This window comes from Scylla paramamosain, chromosome 11, assembly GCF_035594125.1.
Source record: "Scylla paramamosain isolate STU-SP2022 chromosome 11, ASM3559412v1, whole genome shotgun sequence".
NCBI classification, from domain to species: domain Eukaryota; kingdom Metazoa; phylum Arthropoda; class Malacostraca; order Decapoda; family Portunidae; genus Scylla; species Scylla paramamosain.
In genome coordinates, this window is record NC_087161.1 from 8,313,714 (window position 1) to 8,329,838 (window position 16,125).

Genomic DNA, 16,125 nt, shown 5'->3' on the forward strand with positions numbered 1-16,125 from the left:
CTTTAGATAGGCAGGAAATTAAAGCAGTAGGACGGTAGTTTGAGGGATTAGAACAGTCACCCTTTTTAGGAACAGGCTGAATGCAGGCAAACTTCCAGCAAGAAGGAAAGGTAGATATTTACAGACATAGTTGAAAGAGTCTGACTAGGCAAGATGCAAACACAGAGGCACAGTTTCGGAGAACAATAGGAGGGACCCCATCAGGTCCATAAGCGTTCTGAGGGTTTAGGCTAGCAAGGACATGGAAAACATCATTGCAAAAAATTTTAACAGCTAGCATGAAGTAGTCAGAGGGTAGAGAAGAGGGAGGAACAAGGCCTGAATCGTCCAAGATAGAGTTTTTAGCAAAAGTTTGAGCGAAAAATTCACCTTCAAAAATAGGTGTGATAGCAGTGGTGCCTTCTAGTTGAAATAAAGGAGGGAAAGAAGGAGAAGCAAATTTGTTGGAGATATTTTTGCTAGAGTCAGAAGTCATGAGGGGAGTTAGATCTTGAAAGATTTTGACACTCTATAAATGAAGGAAATTTTGGCTAGTTGGAGAACAGACTTGGTATGGTTCAGGGCAGAAATATAAAGTGCATGAGATTCTGGTGATGGAAGGCTTAAGTACCTTTTGTGGGCCACCTCTCTATCATGTATAGCATGAGAACAGGCTGTGTTAAACTAAGGTTTGGAAGATTTAGGTTGAGAAAAAGAATGAAGAATGTATGCCTCCATGCCAGACACTATCACCTTTGTTATGCGCTTGGCACACAAAGATGGGTCTCTGACATGGTACCAGTAGTCATTCCAAGGAAAATCAGCAAAATACCTCCTCATGTCCCTCCAACTAGCAAAGGCAAAACACCAGAGGCACCTTCACTTAGGGGGATCCTGAGGAGGGATTGGATCAATAGGACAAGATATAGATATCAGATTGTGATTAGAGGAGCCCAGTGGAAAAGATAGGGTGACAGTATAAGCAGAAGGATTAGAGGTTAGGAAAAGTTCAAGAATGTTGGGTGTATTTCCAAGATGGTCAGGAATACAAGTAGGGTGTTGCACCAATTGCTGTAAGTCATGGAGGATAGCAAAGTTGAAAGCTAGTTCACTACGATGGTTAGTGAAGGGAGAGGAAAGCCAAAGCTGGTGGTGAACATTAAAGTCTCCAAGAATGGAGATCTTTGGAAAAGATCAGAATGTGCTCCATTTCAGAAGTTAAGTAGTCAAAGAATTTCTTATAGTCAGAGGAGTTAGGTGAGAGATATACAGCACAGATAAACTTAGTTTGAGTGACTCTGTGGTCATAGCCAGATGGTGGAAAACTCTGAAGATTCAAGAGCTTGGGCACAAGAGCAGGTTGAGTTGTTGCGCACATAAACGCAACATCCAGCTTTGGATTGAAAATGAAGATAGAGAAAGTTGGAGGGAACAGAAAAGGGGCTACTGTCAGTTGCTTCAGGCACCTGTTTCAGTGAGGAAAAGATGAGGTTTAGAAGAGTAGAGGTGGTGTTCTCCAGATTGAAAATTAAATCTAAGACTGAATGTTGCATAAGTTAATGAAGAAAAAGTTGATAGGGGTTGTCAAGACACTTGGGGTTGTTATTAGAAGAGTAGTCTGACCTGGGGACATTTGTGGTCCCCTCCCTAGATGGGGACTCCAAGGCTGGTGTAGGAGTCGCCATGAAAATTTTGAATTTTTGAGTGAAGAGTGTGTGTGTGTGTGTGTGTGTGTGTGTGTGTGTGTGTGTGTGTGTGTGTGTGTGTGTGTGTGTGTGTGTGTGTGTGTGTGTGTTATTAGCTGCTTGTTATTTTGTGTGGAGGAAGAGAGTTGTCTTTAGAGGGCAGGCTGTGACTGTCCCCTTGTGTTGTGAGACACAAAGGGAAATGTTCAATGATGTCACAGCTGGGTTTAATGATAGGTTCACAGCACCCCCGGATCCACTGCTTTAGATCTCACTGGGAGTAATTATCATTTCAACAGGTGCCTACTGTCTCCTCCTAACATTGTTGTTACATTGCAAAAAAAAAAAAATTAGAATACACCCTTTTCATGATGGCTACTCTCAACACAAAAATGTCTACACTAGTCTCTTAGTATAATATAATGTTTTACCTTGATAATATCTTGTAAAATATGGACAAGTAACATTTATTCACAACAGATTCCTTTGTTTATAGTTTTCTTACCTTGTCTTTGATTTCTCTTGTTTCTGTAATGAAGCTTCAACTTAGTTTACTTCATAGCTGAGACTGCTCTCTGAGCACTGCCTGCTCCAGGCTTGCACCAACTTAAAACATCTAGCTTGTAATACTATTGGCAATACATTCAGCTTATATCTCACAAATGGTGACTCCAGAGTGACAATGACTGTGACGAGGATTATACAGTGAAAAAAGCACATCTTTCCATCAAACCACCTCAGTTCGTGGCGTCATCAGCAGGATAATGGAGACCCTATTTCACCTACAATGCATTAGTTCAGAAACAACCACAACCAAGTTCTGCCCACTTCTATCTGCACTTTGATAACAGTGTGTGGATGAAAAAAGTTAATATCTAAGCAAGTCTTCCACTTAGCACTTTAACTTTCTGCTCTTTCTACCATTACTCCTCTTTCTTTATCTGTGAAAAAGAAAGTCATTAATTATGCTAGCCACATTATCAGCATTCTCCATTACTTTATTGTCACTATCAGTCAGTGTCAGACACATAAATTACAAAACACCAACCTGTAAGCATTTGTGGGTGTATCAATCTGAGGCTGTAAGTGGTTACTGCAAAGCATCCTCTGAATATCCCCCCCCAACCTCTACTGGTGTGTCTCTTGTGTTTTAGCTCCTTTTCTTCTACTTTTGAGATTTAACTCTGTCATCAACTATTCCATTGCTAGGGGAAGTGATGGAGTGGATGATGGCAAAGATAGATTAAAGAGCAGAAGAAAAAAAGAGTAAAAACAAGACAAGACATTGGTAGTGGTATGCATTAATAACTCTTGTCTCATCAGCGCATCTGTACATGCTTACTTGTCGGTGTATTAGTAGTAACTGATAGTGACAATTAAATAATGCAGAATATAAACATTGTGGCCCAGCAGTATAATGAAATGAGTGCTGTTAATCAAAGGAGAGGATGGAGAAGTGAAAGGAGAGGGGCAAGACCAGCAACACTTAATAGAGGCACCACTTGAATGAGTAACACTGTACTAGTAAGATTCTAGATACTGTGTTCATGGTGCCACGGAAACATAATTGTATAGCTGCTGCTGTATATTAACCCTTAAAGTGCAGGATTATTTTGCCATGTGTGTTCTCCCATGTAGGCATATTCAAGCAAAAGCTACCTCACTTCTACCTCTTATATCTTCACTCCTACTCAACTCATGTGACTGAATTAAGTATCATTGTAAAGTACATGTCCTTAACTGTCCTTTGAACATTATATGAAGACCATGGCCATTGATTGAACAAGTACAGAAAAATGAAGTAGGATCACTGAAAACACATTATTACAGACAGTTGTCCACTCCTAGTATACTTTCTGTCGTTGGTTTAGTAATAAAAACATCACTTTTATACATTTTGTATGAAACACACCCAGAAAGCACTTAACTTTTGTTTCGTTTTATTGTACAAATCACTGGTTAGTGTTATTTGCTAAACTTAGCGGTGAGCTAGCATTCATGTTAGAATGCTGCATTTACACTGTAGCAAAAGGAAAGATGAAAGATGGAAAACAATATCACTTTTGTTTTCCAAAGCACACAGGATATAACTCGCAAGTTGCTACAAATTGACTGTTATATCATTCGCTGCATTGTAAACACTTGTCTCAGGTGCTGGCAGCAGCAGCGGAGCCTGTTACCTTCCTCACATCCTTCCTTGTCCATTTGGTAATTCCTTTTGCTTCCCAGACACATCTGAGGAAGTGCTGGGGGATTGTTTCTTCGTGGTACAATGTGTGGAGGCTGTGGCAGTGGTGGTAAAAGGTACCGGTGGTGGTGGTTGTGGTGAGGCAGACATGATACAACATATCATGTCTGCTGGCAATAAGGCAGATACAACATAATTACAACATATCATGTCTGCTGGCAATAAGGCAGATACAACATAATTTTTCTCCTCTTCCTGCTCTTCCCCCTTTGTGTTATACCTTGTTTCAGAAGCTTGATTCAGAAGAGGTGAAACAGCTTGGAGAAGGGGTGTAGTGCATTGTTGTAGAAATGCACCTCTGATGATTAGAGGTGGTGAATCTGACATGAGCCTCCTTTGCCGATCCTTGCTATATAATTGACCTTTATTAGAGGAACTTTCCCCTTCCTCTTATAAATAGCTTCTGGAGAAGCAACAGTAGCATTGCTGTCACTAGCAATCTCATATCCATCAACATCACTACAGTTACTCAATATGGTATCTGTATCTCTACCCATGATGATGCTTGTGACTATCTTCTCCAGTTATCTATCTATTTCACTAATATTCAAGACCTTCCTGATGTCCTTGATGAGTGTTGAGGTTAAAGAGCCCTATCTTGTGAATGAAATTGACTGGACGTGGAGAAGAGGTGGGATGTTCAGCAGACATATCAAAGTCAGGAGAGGTGGGAAATCTAGTGGACATCATCTCATAGCTAGTGCAGTGCATAGCCTGACCAGTACTTAGTCAAGGTAGTGTGGGTGAGTATTGTTTGAAGAAAAAAATAAAAAATAAATAAATAGATAAATAAAATGTGCATACTCTACTTCAGAACAAACTAATCTAATTTGACTGCACTAATTAAAAAATGCCTTGTCGACTATTGTTGACACCCACGGTTTGAGTCCAGCCACTGAGTGTCGATTATTGTCGAAACCTGTGCTTTAAAGGTTAATATAAATAAACAAAACTGTACAAAGATAAATATAGACTGCCTGCGACATGTCTGCCCACTGAGGCAGGGTGGACAGAACTCTGCCCCCAAGGCAGGAAGGACAAGGACTGTCAAGACTGGGGTGAGACTGCCCTCATGGCTGGCGGGTCAGGTCATAGCTGGGGCTCTTGATCCCACTGGGAGCCCACATCGCCAGCAGGGTAGGTCAGAGCACAGCTGCAGACAAAGGCTGTACATGTGGTTGGGCCAGGGTGGCCAGAGGCTGGTGTCAGGTCACAAGGCAGGTTGCATCATGTGGGAGATTGGAATGCAGGGGATGGGTATGGTGTCTGCCACACACTGGTTTCATCCACATTTTTACTAAATAGGGGCTGAAGATCATAAATACACTTTTTAATTAGTTTAACTTTCTTCCTCATGATATCTAATTGATGACTAATTTATGAGAGAATAAATATTCAAAGCTACCAGATATGTGTGAAACAAGTTGACTCCCCCAAGCTCTAGTATTCATTATAAATGTCCTCCACTTGTGTTTGGTTACTTTACATCTGGCAAGATTTCTCTGGCACAGTTAGTCCTTTTATGTGAAGCTTTAATATATGGTGATTTTGTACCTAGAATTGTGCCCATTTTCATCATATTTGAGTGAAGGATCAAGTCTTTGCCCTTTGTAGCAGTGTAAGTGTGTGTATATACTGTTGTCTGGACTTTTAAGTTTAATTTTTCCCATTCCTTTTTTATTTTGTTTATTAATTGTGTTCAAAGGAGGAATGAGATGAGTTATCAGAAAATCCATTGAGAATTGTCTTGATGCATTTGATCTTTGATTGGCCTACTTAGCCTTGAAGGAACTCTACAGGCGTGATGGCACATGCTGCTTGGGAAGTGTGTTTTACCTCAGATTTTTCAGTAAACATAAAAAAAAAATGGGCTAGGACAAGTTGACTTATTGGCATCTTAAGTGGATTTCTCCTCCTCACTCATCACCATAGCAATGATGACCAGTATTAAGCAGGTTACCAGTGTCAATGTTCATTGTGTCTTTCATGTGTAATTGGCTCTGTTCTTGGGGTGAAACACATTATGTTTTGTTCATGCTATGGTGTTTGTAGTGATGAGTGCAAGGCAGACAAATTACAGTGATATCATTCAATCATGGATCTTCACATGTTGGACTTGAATCGTGTTGATATAGCTTTAAAAACATGAAACTTCCAGAATGTCATATGAAAATTTGTCAAGGGAGGCAATGAGGTATTGTCTATTCACAACCATGGTGGTGGCATCCCTTTATCTTTGTCTCATGGCTTTTAGCTTTTCTATGAAGGTAGTTGAACTCTAATCAGATTTGACTCTTATGGCAAGGCAGCTGAAGGAAAGCATTGGGAGTGCCACCACTGTAGCTGTGAAAAGATAATTCCTCACTGCCTCACTTGTTGAATTTTCATATAAGGTTCTGGAAGTTTTGTGTTTTTCTAATTCACATGTTTTGCTCTATGAACACCTTCAAGCCCGATATGTGAAGATCTATGAATGATATCACCATGACTTGTCTGCCTTGCACTTACCACTACAAACACTACACCACTATTATAACACAATGTGTTTCAATCTGAGAAAAAAGCCAGTTACACATCACCAAAGACACAATGAATACTGACTATGAAAATTGATACTGGTCATTGCACTTGAGATGCCAATAAGCCCATTTGTCCCTGCCCATTTTTTATCCTTATTGGGAGGCCTTAAGTAAAATGTGCTCCCTGAGCAGAGTGTGCCACCACAATGCAAGATTAGCATTTACTGACTGTACTCTCCGTAAGACACACAAGTAGCAGTTTACTATGGCGAGTCTAGCTGGTTACAATCACTCACTGTTAATCTTTACACCCTCTGGTCTTTGTAAAACTGGCTGTCTAGACAAAAGTGTATTCACTTTCTTAATGGTTCAGCCAGTGTGTCATCAGCTTTGTAAAATTTAAGCCTGCTAAGTCACTTGCATTTATTTTCACCCTCAATCCTAAGCTAAGCTGATTTTTCAGATTTTTGAGCTCACAGCAACCTTTACATTAAGTCTGTGACAGTAGGTTATGACAGCAGTAAGTCGTAACTACTCCTTAACCCTTATCATCTGGGGCCACATAAACATGTCCTGGTGACTACATGCTCCCATCCGGGGATGTATATAAACGTCATGTTTTAATTTAGTTTACCGTTGATCTAAGACATTTTCTGAGGTATAAAAAATGAATGTGGATAACTTCAGAGACTATTTTGCAGAAACAAACATATTATTTTTCTATTAATTTTATTTATTTTTTATTTATTTATTTATTTATTTATTTATTTATTTATTTATTTATTTTATTTTTTGTGCTGTAAAACAATGATCTATTGGGATGGCTGATTTTGCAACAGCAACAGGATTGTGGCCAGTGCACTTATATGCCATTCATAACATGTGGTTTCAATATTACTAGAGTTTTCAGATACCTCTACACTGTGTTTGTGTGTTTGGGTGTGTGTGTGTGTGTGTGTGCATATATATATATATATATATATATATATATATATATATATATATATATATATATATATATATATATATATATATATATATATATATATATATATATATATATCGTAGGAGGAGGCAGTAGGCACCTGCCAAAACAATAATTACTCCCAGTGAGGTCTAAAGCACTGCATCAGGGGGTGTTGTGAACTTATCATTAAACCCAGCTGTGACCTCACTGAACATTTCCCTTTGTGTCCCACAACACAAGGCGAAAGTCACAGCCTGCCCTCTAAAGTCAACTCTCTTCCTCCACACAAAAGTACAAGCACACTCACCCTTCACTCAAAATTATCATGGTGACTCCTACACCAGCCTCGGAGTCCCCATCTGGGAAGGGGACCACAAATGTCCCCAGGTCGGACTGCCCTTCTGACAATGACCCTAAGTATCTTGACACCCCCCTCAACTTTTTCTTCATTAACTTCTGCAACATTCGCAGTCTAAGATCTAATTTTCAATTTGTAGAACACCACCTCTCATCTTCTTTTCCTCACTGAAACTCAGGTGTCGGAGGCAACTGACAGTAGCCCCTTTCCTGTTCCCTCCTACTTTCTCTATCCTCATTTTCAATCCAAGTCTGGATGTTGCATTTATGTATGCAATGACTTGACCTGCTCTTGTGCCCACGCTCTTGAATCTTCTGAGTTTTCCACCATCTGGCTACGACTACAGAGTCACTCTCAAACTAAATTTATCTGTGCTGTATATCTCTCACCAAACTCCTCTGACTATAAAAAATTATCTGACTATTTAACTTCCAAAGTGGAGCACATTCTGACTCTCTTCCCTTTTGCAGAAATCTCCATTCTTGGAGACTTCAGTGTTCACCATCAGCTTTGGCTTTCCTCTCCCTTCATTGACCATCCTGGTGAACTAGCCTTCAACTTTGCTATCCCCCACAACCTAGAGCAATTGATGCAACATCCTACTCATATTCCTCATCGTCTTGGAGGTATGCCTAACATTCTTGATCTTTTCCTAACCTCTGATCCTTCTGCTTCTGCTGTCACCCTCTCTTCTCCATTGGGCTATTCCGATCACAATCTGTTATCTGTATCTTGTCCTATTGATCCAATCCCTATTCAGGATCCCCCTAAGCGAAGGTGCCTCTGAAGTTTTGCCTCTGCTAGTTGGGGGGACCTGAGGAAGTATTTTGCCGATTTTCCTTGGAATGACTACTGCTTCCATGTTAGAGACCTGTCTTTGTGTGCTGAGCACATAAGAGAGGTGATAGTGTCTGGCATGGAGGTTTACTTTCCTCACTCTTTTTCTCGACCTAAACCTTCCAAACCTTGGTTTAATACAGCTTGTTCTCGTGCTATACATGATAGAGAGGTGGCCCACAAAAGGTACTTAAGCCTTCCATCACCAGAATGTTATGCACTTTATATTTCTGCCCAGAACCATGCCAAGTCTGTTCTCCAATTAGCCAAAAACTCCTTCATTAACAGAAAGTGTCAAAATCTTTCAAGATCTAACTCCCCTTGTGACTTCTGGCATCTAGCCAAAAATATCTCCAATAACTTTGCTTCTTCTTTCCCTCCTTTATTTCAACAAGATGGGACCACTGCTATCACATCTATTACTAAAGCTGAACTCTTCGCTCAAACCTTTGCTAAAAATTCTACCTTGGACGATTCTGGGCTTGTTCCTCCCTCTCCTCCACCCTCTGACTACTTCATGCTACCTATTAAAATTCTTTGCAATGATGTTTTCCATGCCCTCACTGACCTAAACCCTCAGAAGGCTTATGGATCCGATGGGGGTCCCTCCTATTGTTCTCCAAAACTGCCTAATCAAACTCTTTCAGCTCTGTTTGTCAACATCTACCTTTCCTTCTTGGTGGAAGTTTGCCTACATTCAACCCGTTCCTAAAAAGGGTGACTGTTCTAATCCCTCAAACTACCGTCCTATTGCTTTAATTTCCTGCCTATCTAAAGTTTTTGAATCTATCGTGCACAGAAAGATTCTTAAATATCTATCACTTCACAGCTTTCTATCTGATCACCAGTATGGGTTCCGTCAAGGCCACTCTACTGGTGATCTGGCTTTCCTTACTGAGTTTTGGTCATCCTCTTTTAGAGATTTTGGTGAAACTTTTACTGTTGCCTTGGATATATCAAAAGCTTTAGACAGAGTCTGGCACAAAGCTTTGATTTCCAAACTACCCTCCTACAGTTTCTATCCTTCTCTCTGTAACTTCATCTCAAGTTTCCTTTCTGACCATTCTATTGCTGCTGTGGTAGACAGTCACTGTTCTTCTCGTAAATCTATTGACAGTGGTGTTCCTCAGGATTGTTTCCTGTCACCCACTCTCTTCTTATAATTCATCAATGACCTTCTAAACCAAACTTTTTGTCCTATCCACTCCTACCCTGATGATACCACCCTACGCTTTTCCACATCTTTTCATAGACATCCAACCCTTCAGGAAGTAAACATTTCACGCAGGGAAACCACAGAACGCCTGACTTCTGATCTTTCTAAAATTTCTGATTGGGGCAGAGCAAACTTGGTATTTTTCAATGCATCAAAAACTCAGTTCCTCTATCTATCAACTCAACACAACCTTCCAGACAAGTATCCTCTCTTTTTCAGGGACACTCAATTGTCCTCCTTTTCTACACTGAACATCCTCAGACTGTCCTTGACTTATAATCTGAACTGGAAACCTAACATATCATCTATAGCTAAAACAGCTTCTATGAAGTTAGGTGTTCTGAGACGTCTCTGCCAGTTTTTCTCACCCCCCCTAGCTGCTAACTCTGTACAGGGGCCTTATCCATCCATGTATGGAGTATGCTTCACATGTCTGGGGGCCCAGGTTCCACTCATACTGCTCTTCTAAACATGGTGGAATCAAAAGCTTTTCATGTCATCAACTCCTCACCTCTGACTGTCTTCAACCTCTCTCTCATTGTCACAATGTTGCATCTCTAGCTGTCTTCTACCACTATTTTCATGCTAACTACTCTTCTGATCTTGCTAACTGCATGCCTCCCCTCCTCCGACGGCCTCACTGCATAAGACTTTCTTCTTTCACCCTTATTCTGCTCACCTCTCTAATGCAAGAATTAACCAGTATTTTCAATCATTCATCCTTTTCTCTGGTAAACTCTGGAACTTCCAGCTTGCTTCTGTATTTCCACCTTCCTATGACTTGAATTCCTTCAAGAGAGAGGTTTCAAGACACTTATCCTTCAATTTTTTGACAACCACTTTGGACCCTTTTCTGGGACTGCCATCTTAGAGGGCTTGGATTTTTGTTGCCCTTGGCCAGTGTTCCTCTTATATATATATATATATATATATATATATATATATATATATATATATATATATATATATATATATATATATATATATATATATATGTGTGTGTGTGTGTGTGTGTGTGTGTGTGTGTGTGTGTGTGTGTGTGTGTGTGTGTGTGGGCGCAGTGAGGCCTCTCTCTCTCTCTCTCTCTCTCTCTCTCTCTCTCTCTCTCTCTCTCTCTCTCTCTCTCTCTCTCTCTCTCTCTCTCTCTCTCTCTCTCTCTCTCTCTCTCTCTCTCTCTCTCTCTCTCTCTCTCTCTCTCTCTCTCTCTCTCTCTCTCTCTCTCTCTCTCTCGAGAGAGAGAGAGAGAGAGAGAGAGAGAGAGAGAGAGAGAGAGAGAGAGAGAGAGAGAGACAAGATGGTGATAAAATGATCTTGTGAGGGTAAACACACACACACACAGCAACATCAAGAAATACAGCTTCCCGTATCATACTATTGAAATCTAGAATTATTTGAAGGGATGGTTGTGGCAAACAGTGTACACATCTTTAAAGAGAAACTGGATAAATATGGTTATGGAGACAGGACAAAATGAGCTTTGGTTCATGCCCTTTACAATACAACTAGGTAAACACACACACACACACACACACACACACACACACACACACACACACACCATTGTTTTGCTTTCAAAAGAAACTTCATAATATTGATGTGAAATATGTGGAGAATTGATTCAGCAATCTAATGGTGTATAATACAAACAAACTGAGTAATTACTCTTGGTGCATAAGGAAATTATACAAGAGTCTATGGATGATACATTTCAAAGTTGGTGCATGTGGCTGATAACCCTGGGTACAGGGCCTAGGGCAGTTTGAATCTCCTGGGGCAAATGGGATAATTCCTGTAAGTAGAAGGGTTGTTGTAAGCCTAGAGAATGTAAATAAAAAAAATAAATAAAAAAAACCAGGGGTGCAGGTTCAGATTTGTTTATAACATAGGTGATGCACACACTGTGGCTCAGCCAACAAGACAGTGAATACACCTTGTCCAGTCTATCAGTTTCACTGATACCAGAAGGGATGGAGCATAATTGTGAGTGGTTGTAACCAATCAGACTCACCACAATAAAATGATACTCATCTGCCTTTCAGAAAATAATTGATTTTTCTTTAGAGATTTGGAACAAAGGCTCAGTAGGCAGGTCTGAAGTTGTCTGCATTAAGACAACACTCACTCATCAATGGATCTTCCAACAATTCTTCTCTTCTCAGATCACGCTGAACAAATAAATAAAATTAAGAATAAAGGGAACACAGTAAAGAGAAAAGTCCAGACAACAGTATACAATAACATGTTTCAAAGGCAAGACTTCATCACCTGAATGTGATCAAAGTCATGCAATTCTAGCTTAAAAATCACCATATAATAAAGTCTCATATTTGAAGACTAATTGCTGCCATGAGAAAGCTTGCCAAGAGCTAATTTACTGCATGTGAAACATTAATTGTGGGAATTTTTCTTTATATCAATTATTGCATTTGTGATTTTAACAGAACCAATGATTCCTGTAATATTTTTGTAAATATGTGCATAATCATTTTACTTAAGGTAGGTAAGTTTAAGCTAAAAATAAGGGGAGTGATTTAATAATTCTTTCATGTTCATTACATAGGTAACTTGTATCTTTTATTAAATTAATCACTCAGAATTATCCACACGCTGTGATGTCACATCCCTAAGCATACATATACAAACTGCTTTATTGATAAAGCTCTTCCCTAACCAACACCTGCCTGAATACAGATCACAGCTCCTCCCATTGCCACACTGGTCACACTGGTTATTGTTCCTGTGAACTTACTAACTGCATGCCTACACCCCTCTTCTGCAGCTTTGTTGCAAGACTTTCTACTTACCCTTATTGCTATTGTATACACCTTACTGATCCCAGAGTTAACCAGCATCTTTACTCTTTCTTTCTTTTACTGGTAAACATGAATTTAATTCTTGTTTCTGTATTTCCTGGAACCATTTCAAAAGAAAAGTATCAAGACATGTTGGAAACAATATTAGCCATTTGTTTTGGGTCTTCTGTTGTCTCTTTCTAGGAGCAGCATTGTGAATTATGTTTTTTCCCCTTGGGAAGTTAATGATGTAAATCTCTCGCAGGCAGTGAGGCGGCACCCACAGAGGAGACGATAGACAGCTATATGGTCCAACTGCATTCCCTTATTGTGAACAACCCACAGCAACATCAAGGTCTCATTCAAACTGTGAGGGGGATAGTGAGTCAGCTAGCACTCACTTGAATAGAGATACCTCAGCAAGTTGCTGAGAAGGCAGAATACTATATTCATTAATCACCATAACAACTGTTCCATGACAAACAGTAATCACTGCCTTGTGAAAAGAATGTGAAATAGAGTTTTAGATCATTATTATGATGCAACTAACACCATAACTCATTAGGGTTGAGTTTGAACTGTATTTCATCCAAGATAATATTGCTATGTAGTTTTCTTATATTTTTTTAAGTAACTTCCAGAATGCAAAGTATTGTTTTGGTAGTTTTAAGTTATGTACCTGAGTCATCCAGATGCTCCAAGTAACGATCATGAAAATATCAGCCTTTTATGTGTTTCAATAATTATTTCACATACACACACACAGGGACAGGTACGAGTCATCATCAACATATGACTGATCCAACTGACCAACATTACAATCATGACCATGATCAACTATTGGCCAGCTGATCACAATAAATGGATTTAGTAAACACTCCTCCTCACTTGTGTCATCACTAAATCTCGCTTCACTATTGTTTTCCAACTTACTATTCCTTGTTACCTTCACTTAACAGCTCATCAAAGTGGCTCATCATAATGCAGACACTCCCTGAGTTACAAATGAATGAGTTAGGTTCCAGATGATTGTAAGTTGTTATGTTCATAAGCTATGTTTATAACTTGCTAATTTGTTAAACATTTTGGGTGTACAGTACCCTCTTGAGTTTTGCACTTGCTTTCTTCCAAAGCTATACCGCTAAACTTGAGGATCACAAAACCAAGGATATTGAAAACGTGGTAAAGTGCGTATTTATGCTAGTCACATAGTCTAGCACTGTGTAAGTGCATGTTTTATCCTCACATTGAGTGTGACATGGGAGCATGGTGCTGCATCAGTGTAAACAACATGATCTTGCTGTTATGAGTGACTTGGGATTTCTCCTGTGCCAGTTTCAGCCACACAGTTATTATATCACAACATACATCAAAACTGGCCACACAACAAACAATGTCACACTCAGTCACACCATATTTAACATCATAACTAGCCACAACACAACCACACTGCATATATAGCACCCAGCCAAACCATAAATACAAAACCGCATCATGCTACACATCATACCAGCCACACAACTGCCCATACCTCACTCATCACTCCCAGCCATACCACATATTACTTGCATCTGAACAGCCACACAGTAATTTGTATCACAGTCATACCACATAGCATAGAACTGTTTGAGTGTGTATTTTGTCCTCACATTCAGCATGATGCAGAAGTGTGATCTTGATGCTACAGGTGGTTCAGGAATGGTCCTGAACCTGGCCTCTTGTTCATATCTGCAGGAGTTTGTAACTTGAATGTTTATAAATAAGGGAATGCTTGTATGTATGGTAATTATTGCATGAGCTGACTTACATCTAAATCAGTTTATGACTTGTTGGTCAGAACCAATTGCTGTCTTAAGTCGATGACAACCTGTATTCACAAGTGAATAAAAATTTAAACCAATGTGGAAATTATAGGTATAATTATAAAGTATGAATTAATACGAAGTTTACTCCTGTATTACATTTCTGCTTGGAGCAGCCACTTATAAAAGATGGTGACTTATCTGATCAGAAGCTCTGATGAACAGGATGGATAAACTTGACTAATTTTACAGTGACCAGTGGGACAAATGGGAGGAGCTGTGATCTCAGTGTTCAGGTGTGATTGACCAGAGAACCTTTACCAACACAGCAGCTGGTATATAAACACTAGCTGTAACATTGCAAGTAATGTGGGTAATTCTGATTGATGAATCTAGCTTTCATATAATCACTATGAATGTTATAAAAATATTATCACTCCTTTTCATCTAATCATGGTGAGCATTTACCACAAGCACAACGTTAATACGTATATTCAAAATAAATACAATAAATTATTAAAATCATAGCTTGCAATTACCCCCTAAGAAAGAACAAAATTATGAAAAATTCTCATGAATGGCAAAGAGAAAATAGAGAATGAGATGTTGGAAGAAATACAGATAATGGTTGAGGATCTAAAAGAATTAATAACTAATTGGAGATAACAATTGGTTTAGTTAGTATTTGATATAATAGTGCTCCCTAAAATCAAGGAGGATTCTGTGATTGAAAGAACGATGTAATGCCCCGTCATTGACCAGTATAGTGTTAAGTGTATGAAAAGCAACTAATAATGGATACAATGTCAAGAAAGAGACTATGGATTCGGGTCATGCATCATTAATTCAGTGAGCTACTACTCAAGAGCGACACATATTATAAGAAAGGAACGGTGAACACAGAAGTGATTAAGGATGAAAATTTGTATATTTTGTGCTTAACAGAGACTCAACACAAATATAAAAGTAGATTTCACAGATTTTATTGAGAAACAGTCAATGATGAGGAAATGTACAAATATGGGGAGAAGTCATGTTAGCGGGAAAGTTAGCTCATGAGGGTGGAAATGCAGAAGCAGGCAGGGAGTTCCAGAGTTTACCATAGAAAGGGATGAATGATTGAGAATACAGGTTAACTCTTGCATTAGAGAGGCAGACAGGATAGGGGTGAGAGAAAGAAAAAGGTCTTGTGCAGTGAGGCTGTGGGAGGAGGGAAGGCATGCAGTTATCAAGATCAGAAGAGCAGTTAGCATGAAAATAGCAGTAGAAGACAGCAAGAGATGCAACACTGTGGCGATGAGAAAGAGACTGAAGACGGTCAACTAGAGGAGAGAAGTTCATGAGACAAAAAAGCTTTTCATTCCACCCTGTTTAGAACAGCAGTATGAGTGGAACCCCTCCAGAAATGGGAAGCATACTCCATACATGGACGGATAAGGCCCCTGTACAGAGTAAGCAGCTTCAAGGGTGGGAAAAACTGGCGAAGATGTCTCAGAATACCTAACTTCGTAGAAGCTGTTTTAGCTATAGATGATATGTTAAGTTTCCAGTTTAGATTATAAGTAAAAGACAGGACAGTGTAGAAGAGGGGGACAGTTGAGTATCATTGCAGAAGAGGGGATAGTTGTCTGGAAGGTTGTATTGAACTGATAGATGGAGGAATTGAGTTTTTGAGGCATTGAACAATATTAAGTTTGCTCTGCCCCAATCAGAAATTTTAGA

At 39.4% G+C, this 16,125-nt stretch overlaps 1 protein-coding gene across 4 annotated transcripts in view; it reads left to right on the top strand.

Annotated features, from left to right (window-relative positions):
* Positions 1-14,509, top strand: part of LOC135104921 (high mobility group protein 20A-like) — a 42,651-nt gene extending 28,142 nt beyond the window's left edge. For 2 of the 4 annotated variants that reach the window (XM_064012678.1, XM_064012680.1), the window contains exons 8-9: positions 8,227-8,382; positions 12,867-14,509. In XM_064012678.1, coding sequence (XP_063868748.1) covers positions 8,227-8,382; positions 12,867-13,006 — 296 coding nt within the window. In that variant the 3' untranslated portion in view covers positions 13,007-14,509. The remainder of the gene's footprint in view (positions 1-8,226; positions 8,383-12,866) is intronic. The other 2 variants (XM_064012681.1, XM_064012682.1) reach the window with 1 other exon arrangement.
* Positions 14,510-16,125: the final 1,616 nt, after the last annotated feature.